General features: G+C 54.1%; 1 protein-coding gene across 3 annotated transcripts in view; it reads left to right on the forward strand.

Annotated features, from left to right (window-relative positions):
- Positions 1-1,227, forward strand: part of EFNA4 (ephrin-A4) — a 5,470-nt gene extending 4,243 nt beyond the window's left edge. The window contains exon 4 of one of the 3 annotated variants that reach the window (XM_011928257.1): positions 527-1,227. In XM_011928257.1, the coding sequence (XP_011783647.1) occupies positions 527-663 (137 nt within the window). In that variant the 3' untranslated portion in view covers positions 664-1,227. The remainder of the gene's footprint in view (positions 1-526) is intronic. The other 2 variants (XM_011928256.1, XM_011928258.1) reach the window with 2 other exon arrangements.
- Positions 1,228-10,809: the final 9,582 nt, after the last annotated feature.

Below are 10,809 nucleotides of genomic sequence, written 5' to 3' on the forward strand. Positions count from 1 at the left end.
CAGTGGTGCGATCTTGGCTCACTGCAACCTCTGCCTCCCAGGTTCAAGCGATTCTCCTGCCTCAGTCTGCCGAGTAGCTAGGACTACAGGTATGCACCACCTAGCAATTTTTTTTTTTTTTTTTTTTTTTTTTTTAGTAGAGGCAGAGTTTCACTATGTTGGCCAGGCTGGTCTCAAACTCCTGGCCTCAAGTGATCCGCTCGCCTCAGCCTTCCAAAGTGCTGGGATTACAGGCATGAGCCATCACACCCGACCTACTGTACACTTTTTTAAGCTGGGCCAAGAGAATGGCGTGTCCAGGGGCAAGGACCTTCAAGGCCTTAGCTGAGTTGGTTGTCTCTATTGGCAATTTTGGGGAGGCTTGGAAGTTGGGGCTTAGAAAGGATGAGGTCATAGATCTTGGGAAGGGATTGGCTGGTTTGGGAGACCCTGGAGGATGGTAAAGGAGGGAACTGCTAATGGGAAGGGGAGGAAGGAGGCTGGTAAAGTGGGAGGACTGATCAGTGCTACCCCCTCCCCCTCACAGAGTCTGAGTCAGCCCATCCTGTTGGGAGCCCTGGAGAGAGTGGCACATCAGGGTGGCGAAGGGGGGACGCTCCCAGCCCCCTCTGTCTCTTGCTATTACTGCTGCTCCTGATTCTTCGTCTTCTGCGAATTCTGTGAACCAAGCAGACCTTCCCTCTTACCCCAAGGAGCCAGAGCTCTCCCAAGATACCCTGAAGGAGGGGGATCCTTGCTGCCTGCACTGGGGGTACCCATTCAGACCGACAAGATGGAGCATTGATGGGGAGAGATCAGAGGGTCTGAGGTGACCCTTGCAGGTGCCTGTCCCCTCATCACAGGCTAAAGAAGAGCAGCAGACAGCCCTGGACACTCTGAAGCAGAGGCAAGACAAACACAGGTGCTTTGCAGGCTGCTCTGAGGGTCTCAGCCCATCCCTCAGGAAGACTGGGATTTGGTACGATCAAATCTTCAAGCCAGCTGGGGGCCAAGGCTGAAGACCTGGGGGCAGGTGGATTGCTGGACCAGGGCAAAGAAGAAGCCCTGCCATCTGTGCCCTGTGGGCCTTTTCCCTGGGGCAGCACCTTGCCCTCCCCACGGGGTCACTCACTTGTCTTCTGTGAAGACGGACTCTTCATGAGGTTGAATTTCATGCCAGTTTGTATTTTTATAAGTATCTAGACCAAACCTTCAATAAACCACCCATCTTTTTGTTGCGCTCCCCAATCTACTGCCCTCAGGCCCCTTCCCTGATAGCAGGACTCCCTGTGGCCTGTACTCTCAGCTTAGCTTGGCCTGACCTCCATGCCAGCTGTGCTCAGGCCATCCATGCCAGGCCTCAGTGGGCACCCCTCTGGGCAATGTGGGGTGGGTGCCAGCAGCAGCTGTGGAGCTTGGCACCCTCTCTCACCTCCCCAACCGGCTTCCTGTGCTGAGGAGGGGCAGATGCTCCTGACAGCCCATCCGCTTGGGGCCCTGCCCAAGTCCTGGTAGCACCAAGCCGGGTGCCCAGCAAAAGCAAGGGGTAGTATTAATAGAAAGACAGCATCTGGGTTTCAGAATGCCTGGGTCCCTGAGAGTTGGTCATCCCTCCTCCTCCCCAAGGGCACTCTGGGCGGTGCCTGGCCTAGAACTGGGTAGGTGGGGTCAGATCAAAGCCTCCTTCCCCAGCGGCCTCTTTGTTCCTAGCTTTTATGAGGAGGAGGAGGTGGGGCTGAGGAGGGAGGGCCCCCTCTGCTCTCAGCCCACACTGTCTCTTCCACCTCTGGTAGGCGAGGCTATGATCCCCACAAGGCGAAGTAGGGCCCTCTTTCTGAATGGTGTCCTGGATGGTGCCTGGGTAAGGGGCGCCCCTTCCCCTGCAGCTGTACTTTACCCGCCCCGGTGCCCCGCAGCCTCCACCGGCACGGTGCCAGCCCGCCTGGCACCGAGCCAGCGATCGATAGGTGGATGTTGTGCTGATTAGCTCGGCCCGGCTGCTGCAGCGAGAGGCAGCGTGTGAACACGGTTAGGGGGGCGCGGGGGAGACGGCGGTGGCGGGAGGGAGGCAAGAGGGAGGGCGCTAGGGGTCCAGAGACCGACACAGAGGTGCTAGGGTTTGCGAACCCCTCCCCCACCCTTTGCACACCTAGGTCAGATCCCGGTCTCTCTCGGAGCGGGCGGGGGCCCTCTCGCCCACCACCATGCACCGATTTCGGCTGCCATCGTTCATGTTAATTCTATTGCTCTGGCTGAGGCCTTGGGTGGAGGGCAACACTGCGGGCAGAGCAGACTCCAGTCAGTCCCTTCCCCCATTCGAGGCCACCTTTCAGAAAACGCCTCTTGTAGGTAGGTGCATGTATCAGGGCCTTCACCCCAAACCTTGATCTTTAGCGGGGGCGAGGGTCTGGGACTCGAAGGAGAGGGTGTAATTGGCTGAAGGAAAAGCTATGGGCTAGGTCTTCAGGTCCTGGATTCAAGTTCCATCTCTACAGCCATCCAGGAGGGTGTCTATACGTTGCCATGGAAACCGGCTTACTGCTACCTCCGCCCCTCCCAAGTGAAGCCATAGGCGGAGTAGATTGGGAGCGACTGGTTAGCAGCCCTTGCCCTGGATTGAGAACTGTGGGGGGTCTCACCCGGCTCCCAGCGGCCCCAGGCCACCCCTCTTTTCGCGGAACCAAGCGGGCGCGCTCGCTCCCGCGGCTGGGACTGGCGCGCGGATGCGCCGCTGATAAGAACGCATGTGCGAAAGAGACGCGAGGCCCAGTCAGCTTTCTCCGCACTCAGACGCACGCCCTAAATGTCGGGCGCTCCCACTTGACGCGGACACACGCCCCTGCCGGCCGCCCAGCCCCTTGCAGGTGCAAGGGCGGATGCCTCAGCTACCACGGGAGCCTGGCTGGGGAGGTGGTGGGGGCGGGGGGAGTCATAAGCTTAGGCCCGCCCAGATACAGGCGCTCAGGCCAAGCCGGCCTTCCCTACACACACTCTGCTCATAGCATACGCGGGCGGCTGATTCAGTCCCGGGGCGCGTCCCCATGGAAAGCCAGGACCGAGTCCACTCATGGGGCCGAGACGGGCTGCAGGCGCTGGGAGGTCTTCCCCACGAGAAGCCCTCGAGGCGTGTTCCAGGGCGCGGTTCCAGGAGGCTGGGCAGGCCTGAAAGTTTTGGGGCGTAACCGATCTCCCCTAAACTCAGTAGCGCTAGGCGGCTCAGGGTGGGGCCCTCAATTTGTTGGGCCTGCCCTAGTCTCTCCCAAATAGATGCGAAAACTCCACGCATCTTTACCTCGCCCTCTTTCCCTGTTTGAGAGCCTGAGAGTCTCGGCGACCGGGAATCCTGCTCCACACTTTCTGGGGTTGCAAATCTCCCTTTTCTTCTCCAGATTCAGCCCTGAAGTTTTATTCTTTTTCTGTCACCTCCCCCCTTTTTCTTCTTCCCTTTTATTAGTTCCTTCTTTCCTTTCTTTATTTTTCATTCATTCAGCACATTGTGAGCTTCCAGCGCAACTTTCAGTAGGCCAGACTCTAGCTGGGGTCGTCGGGGGATCCCCAGCGGTGACGCAATTGAAAAGGGTGCACTCTGGCTTCCAAATAGCCAATAGAATCCCGGGGCCTGGGCCATGAGGTCATCAGCGGTGATGCCCATTGGTTCAGGTCTGGAAGTGGGGAAGGGGTCCCCATAGCAACCGACGGTGCGTCCGAATGCAACCTGGAGAGTAATGTTTGCCTGAGCTGCTGTGGCAGCTTGGGATGGGGTGGGGAAGCTGGAGTGGAGCTCAGCTTCCCAGGTCCTGCACCCCTAGCCCAAGCACGCTCGTCTCTCTTGAGATCCTTTTTGTCTTTCAAAGTAATGGTTAGCGCCACTTAACGCAGAAAGATTAGGAATAGGTTGGTTATTGGCAACAGCATTGGGGTACTGGGTGCAGAGCTGCTGCCACCAGGAATGTCAGTACTGAGATCCTGTGTTCATCTGCATATCGTCTGCATCTCATTTGCATTCTCTTCATTTAAGGTCAAATTGGGCAGACATCTCCACATCCCCAGCCCTGTCGCCTGTTTCTGGAATCTATCACTGAGTGGCTCTGTAATCTGTCCCTCAGTTTTCCACCTTCATATCACACCTCTCCTCGAGTTCTCCAGTGTCTGTTGGGGACGGATGGGGCAAAGCCAGCTACAGAAGAAAGGATAAGGAGTTTGTTCTCCCTCTGGATGTTTGGTGACAGATGGAGAGTGCTGGTCTATACTGCTTGGAGACTAAATTGGCAAAGCCAGTGGTGGGGGGAGGTGCCCCGGCTGGGTGGAGGGTCTCCAGGGCCAAATCACCCACATGCCTGGTGGGGTGCTGGAACTAGGGATGCCTGGTTCCAGCAAGGGGCAGGCCCGCCCACCTGTCTGGTGCCAAGGCAGCTTCCTTTCTCCAATTAAACACTAATGAAGTGTCATTAACCCTTACCTTGCCTGCCAATCCTCAAGTCGAACTCAAATTCGTGGTCTCACACTGAGGGAAGGGGAGGAAAGGAGGGCTTCTGGAGAGCTGAGTGCTGGTGAGGGGACCAAGAGAAAAGAAGGCAGGATCAGAGGCCTGAGTAGCATGCACGGTTATCCTCTGCGGGCTTCTGAAGGATCCTAGAAATGGGTATCCCACTGTCAGAAGGCATTTATTCTTTTGTTCCTTGATTCAACAATTATTAAGCACCTCACCTACTCCTACTAAGTAAATACTAGGCTGCATACTAGATGCTGGGGATACACACTTGTATAAGACAAGATCGCTTCCCTTAAGGGATCTTCAGATTACCCAAGGAGAGAGACTCGCCAATGAGTAATTATAATGCAAAGTGAAAATGCTAATATAGAGCTATATACAAAGTGTTATGGGAACACGGGGAAAACGGGTCATCAGAGAAGGCTTTGATTTTGAAGGACAAAGTTTATGGCAGAGAGGGGATGTGTAGAATAATGTCTGTGAGTTTGACACAATGTGGGTCTATGTTTGGATGTGTTTTCAGGACTGCCTGTGTCTGCCCTCCCAGAGCGGCATGTTTTGCATCTGTATGTATGTGTGTGAGTGTGTATGTGTGTTGTGTCTGGAATCCCTTCTCCTGAAACACATTGTGGTTTTATTACAGATCAATGTTTGCTGTGAAGCTCTTCAGCAGATTGGCCTGAACCTGCCCAGCCCAGGGGAGGGGAATTGGAGACTGATGTTGGCTCCTCGGGAAAGGGTGGGCAGGCACCATCTTCACATCTGGGGGCCCAGACCCCTGGCTCCCCAAGTGGCAGCAGGCTGACCAAGGAAGGCAAAGGGTTGGGTCCCAGGCTTTGTAGGGTGTGCCCAGGCCGTAGTCCTCTCTGTCCCTAACTCCTCAGAGGAGACACGGGGGTTACCACTACCACTCCCCACCAAGATCACAGGCCCCCTCCTCCAACCTGTTCTTCTTCTGTCTGTGGAGGAGCAGGCCAGCTCAGACCTGTTTGCTGGCTCACCCACAGGGAGCAGATCCTTTCCAGGGGACACAGAGGGCTGGGAATGCTGGGGCCTACTGGGTGGCTGCCAGATAGTCCACCCTGGCCCTCCAAGGCTCTCTCCATTCTGGATTCTCTCCACCCACTCTGGGGTGCCACTCTTCGGGTTTTTGCCCAGACACAACCATTTTTGCCAAGGAAGGCTTCAACCACTAGGCAGAGGGTGGGGGCCAGACCTCTGGCAGGGAAGACTTGTTGGGGGTGGTGGTTGTGATGCTACTCAGAGACCTCTGCTCCAATCTCTCTGCCTCCTTGCAATCACTGTCTTCCTTTCTTTTTTAAGAGACAGGGTTTCACTCTGTTGCTCGGGCTGAAGGGCAATGGTGTGATCACTGCTCACGGCAGCCTCAAACTCTGGACTCAAGTCATCCTCCTGCCTCAGCCTCCCAAAGTGCTAGGATTGATTACACGTGTGAGCCACTGCATGGGCATTGCAGCCACTTTCTTTTCTTTCTTTTTTTTTTTTTTTTGAGATGGAGTCTCGCTGCGTTGCTCAGGCTGGAGTGCAGTGGCGCGATCTTGGCTCCCTGCAAGCTCTGCCTCCCTGGTTCACGCCATTCTCCTGCCTCAGCCTCCTGAGTAACTGGGACTACAGGCACGTGCCACCACGCCCGGCTAATTTTTTGTATTTTTAGTAGAGACAGGGTTTCACCGTGTTAGCCAGGATGGTCTCGATCTCCTGACCTCGTGATCCGCCCCCCTCGGACTCCCAAAGTGTTGGGATTACAGGCGTGAGCCACCGCACCCAGCCACTGCAGTCACTTTCTAGAAAGCTAAACTTTGGTGAAAGTCTGGATCTAGGAAGACTTTTAAGGCTTAAGGAAAGTCTCTGGGGTCTGAGGAGAAGGTCAAGGGCCCCTTCTTCCGCACTGTCGAGAATAGAGACTTCCTTTTTTGACTGTAACCTCCTCATCTCATTCCATCTAATCTTTTCCTACCCCTTGCGTACTTTCCAAGCCCTAGGTCACATCTGTCACTATGACAGCTATTAGAAAGCTTGGAAATGAGGGAGAACAAATGGAAAAGAGTCTGGGCTGGTCTTGGTGGGCAGGCCTCAGTTGATAACCTCTTAATTACAAGAAACCCTCCATTAATCCAGTGCCTCTGGGATCCTAAACACTGTGCTAAGTGCTTCCCAGGGATTATAGATCTTAATCCTCATAACGACCAGCTCCCTGAGGTGGGGCATTATTATCCCCATTTTACAGATGAGGAAGCAGTCTCAGAGAAGTTAAGTGACTAGCATAGTTAGCGAGTGGTAGAACTGGAATTCGAATCCAAGCCCAGGCTGTTCATTGCTAAGCCAATACTGCCTCCCTCTCAGCTTCTCTCGAAATAGCATTCAGAGGACTCACACACAACTCTAGTGTAACACCCCAGAGCTGCCTCCCCACTCCAGGCTTCATGGCTTGCTGGACTCATTAGAGGGATCAGGGCATGACCAGAATCAGAGGTGATTACACCCCAATGCCACCCACCAAGCCCTGCATCCTAATTTTCTGTGAACTGGACCACATACCAGTGCCCATGTTCCCTGCTGTCAGGAATGTATGCAGTCCCATGTCAACTCATGGATGTCAGAGCATCCTCAGAGCCATGCCGACACACACACTTGCTGGCACCCAGGTTTCCCAGTTAGGACTGCACCAACAGCCTGCCTGGGCTGGGCTCACACACATGGGCCCTGTGCAAGGTGCAGAACCTGTGAATATTTCATGCCTGGAGCTGGCAGCTGCCTCTCTTGCTCACACGTGTGCCTGATCTTCCCTCTCACACGATCCTTGTTTATTTGTTTAATGAATTATTTATCCATGGCCCCCGCTTCCCTCCTGACCTCCCCCTTCCCCAGGCCCTAGCCTCCATGATTTATTGAACACAGCTCAGCTCTGTGGTTGCCACCTACTGTCCCAGAAGCTGCCTTGGGCCACACAGCCTGAGAGCTGCCTCTGTCCCATACCTGCTCAGCTCCCTGCTTCCTTGGCCTCTGAGGGATGGAGGAGAGTGAGGCATCATGTCAGAGTCCTCCCAGGAGCTGAGCTCAGTGCCCTGGGAGAGATCATGGCAGCCAGCAGTGTGCTAGCAAGCCCAAGGGTCACAGCCTGCAGGTAAGGAGGAGGAGGCCTGAAGCCCTGAAGACAGGACCAGCCCCATGGAGGGAGCTCCAACCTCCACAGAGGCCCTCATCCAACAGAGAGGTAGTTCAGGGTCCAGGCCTTAGACACCAGTTTTTCACACTATAGGTTGTGATCCACTGGGAATGGTAAAGTCAAGAAGTCAATTTTATGGGCCTCAACCAGCTTTTTATTTTACTGTTTTTAATTTTAAAACTAGAACAGAGGAAAATATCATAGTGCATCCTCTGTAGTAAGGGTAAGTATTGTTTCATGAAACTTATTATTTAAATTGAATATGTGTGTGTGTATGAGAGTGTGTGTGTGTGTGTGTGTGTGTGTGTGTGTGTGTGTGTGTGTTACTGAATTGCAATACAAAATATAATCCTACTGTGGTGGATCACAGTCAGGAACAATCTGAGTTACAGTTACATGCAAACGTCTAGGACCCATCAATAGAGGCCTGGGTCCTTCCATGACTCACATGCCACAGAGAGAGGCCTGGGCCTTTAGATTAGGCCCCCAGCATGTGGACAGTGGCTCAGATCTTTTTTTTTTTTTTGAGACGGAGTCTCGCTCTGTCGCCCAGGCTGGAGTGCAGTGGCCGGTTCTCAGCTCACTGCAAGCTCCGCCTCCCGGGTTTACGCCATTCTCCTGCCTCAGCCTCCCGAGTAGCTGGGACTACATTAGCTGGGACTACAGGTGCCCGCCACCTCACCCGGCTAGTTTTTTGTATTTTTTAGTAGAGACAGGGTTTCACCGTGTTAGCCAGGATGGTCTTGATCTCCTGACCTTGTGATCCGCCCGTCTCGGCCTCCCAAAGTTCTGGGATTACAGGCTTGAGCCACCGCGCCCGGCCAGTGGCTCAGATCTTATACACAGGGACTCAGTCCCTAGAGAAGCCCAGACCTTATGAATAGAGGCCTATAGACAGACATAGGCATTATAGATAGAAGCACATATCCTGTAGACATAATTGCCATATATGGTGGTATAGTTTATGCATAGCACAAAGGAGCCACCCAAGGGGAAGGGGACATCAGCCCAAGCTCCCTCACTAAGACAGGGAGCCACATAGAGCCACCTCTCACTGAAGGAGGCAGCACCTTTGTTTTTGCACAAAGGCACCACTTGCCAAGAGATGCACCCTAGGGACTGAGCCTGCAAAGAAGGGTCCTTTTTCTAATTCACACAAAGGCCCAAATCAGCTAGCAGCCCTATGGATAGAGGCCCAGGTAGACAAAGCACTAGATCCCATGGACACAGGCCTAACTAGGACCTCTAGAGAGTATCTCAACTTCAAAACCAGAGGCTTCAACCCCATAGAGAGAGCTGCTTAAATCCTGTAGAGAGGGCTCCGGATTCTAAGAGAAGGGCTCAGTTATTATTGGAGGGTGGGTGTGGGGGTGCAGATTCTAAAGCGTACCCAGACCCTAAAGAAAAAGGCCCAAATTCTTAAGCAGAACCTAGATTCGATAAACAGGGATATAACTTTTCTAAAATGGAATTTAAAGTCCTAGACCAAATAAGCAAGTTCCTGTTCACTATCAATACGGGCAGTGTCTCTGCCAACTGTGGGCCCCTACAGAGAAGCTGACCTTGTGGAGCAGGGAATATGATTTGAGTGGAGGGGGCTGGGATTTGTGGCACCTGGAGTAAGCAGGTTAGCATCATTTGGGTGAAAAAAAATCTCTCTGGGGATGAGGAGCCTGGAGGGAGGGAGAGCTGTTTGCAAAGTTCCCCACTCCCATCCCAAGGGGCCTAATTTGTTTGCTGGCTCCTGAGAAGGAAGAAGAGATCTCCTGGGGTGGAGAGGAGCCCAGAGAAGACAGAGCCTACTCTCACCTGGCAGCAGTCAGACACACAGCCTATTCTGGATAGCACCGCCCCTACCCCCAGCCTAGCACCTGAGGCTGACTTGTGGTCAAGACCCTGTCCTGCCACAGATAAGCAGATGCGGAGGTGGGGGGTTGCCTGCATGTTCCCTTCCCTGAAGGATAGAACCAAAGTAGCAGCATGCCTGTCTCCCTGGACACAGGTGGTTGGCTTGCGTTCTGATAACCCAGTTAGGCCTGGTTCTGCCTCGTCTGGGCCTCTCCAAAAGAGAAGAGATAAGGGGCGGATAGCCCTAGGTCTGGTTTCTGAACCCTTTTCCTGAACTTCTACTTCCTAGGAAGAGAGGAGAGCAAGGAACTGTGTGTGTCGGGATGCATATGGATTTATGTGTGTGTTGTGTGTGGATGGATATAGGTGTGTGCTCAGGTGTCTTTGTGCCTGGGTGTCTCCAGATCTCTAGCAGTCTGACTATGCCCTTTCCTATATGTGTCTGGAAGGTGTACCTGTGTGTCCGCATGTCTGTGTCAGGCGTCTGTGTCTGAAGAGGCTCTGCCTTTGGGTTACTGTGTCGTTTTTCCTGAATGTGTGTGTGTGATGTGTGTGCTTGGGTGTCACTGTGAGGACAATGACTGTGGTGAGAGCTGGAACACAAGGTGCTCTGCCCTCTGACTCAGGATCAACGTCTCTGAGAGTAGGAGTGAGAATGCCTGGGGACACCCCTGGCTGCCCCGGGAGGGGCCCTGCCTAAGTGCCAGTAAGGAATCCTCTGTAGGTGTCCAGGGAACCTTGCTTTGCCCCAGCTGACTCTCTCCTTGAACCCTCCTGCGCCTTGGGTTCTGGACTGCTGAAGGCTCTTACAGCACCTAGTATTGACATTCTGGGGGGCTGAGCTCTTTTACTCTGCCTCCAAGAAAACAAGTTTCATGCTCAGCTGGGGGCTTCAGGTCACCAGCTGTCAGGGCCTTGGTGCCAGCTGAGGACTTCTCCACCACCCTTCTGTGCCCACCTGAGTCCTCATGCATACGGGAAAAGGGGGCATGGACGCAGCAGAGGGCCACAGTGTTCAGAAGGGAAGGGAGTCCAGCCCTACTTACTAAGAGGTCCTGGATCCCCAGCTTCTTCTGAAGTCTGCTTCTTTCTCCCATTCCCAGAGATGAATGGGCTTCCCTGAGGTCGAGATCCTTATCCTGGGTTCCCAAATCCTTCTGGGAAATTCAGCCTGGGGAGCAAAAGGCCCAGGACCAGTTGTGGCAAACTGAACCCAAGAGGGAGAGGCGAGGCATAGCACGGTCCCCAGCTCCCACGCGTCGCGCGCTCCCGGCCGGAGCGGGATGGGACCCGTCGGGGGCGC

Source organism: Colobus angolensis, unplaced genomic scaffold (genome assembly GCF_000951035.1).
Source record: "Colobus angolensis palliatus isolate OR3802 unplaced genomic scaffold, Cang.pa_1.0 Scaffold77, whole genome shotgun sequence".
Lineage (NCBI taxonomy): Eukaryota > Metazoa > Chordata > Mammalia > Primates > Cercopithecidae > Colobus > Colobus angolensis.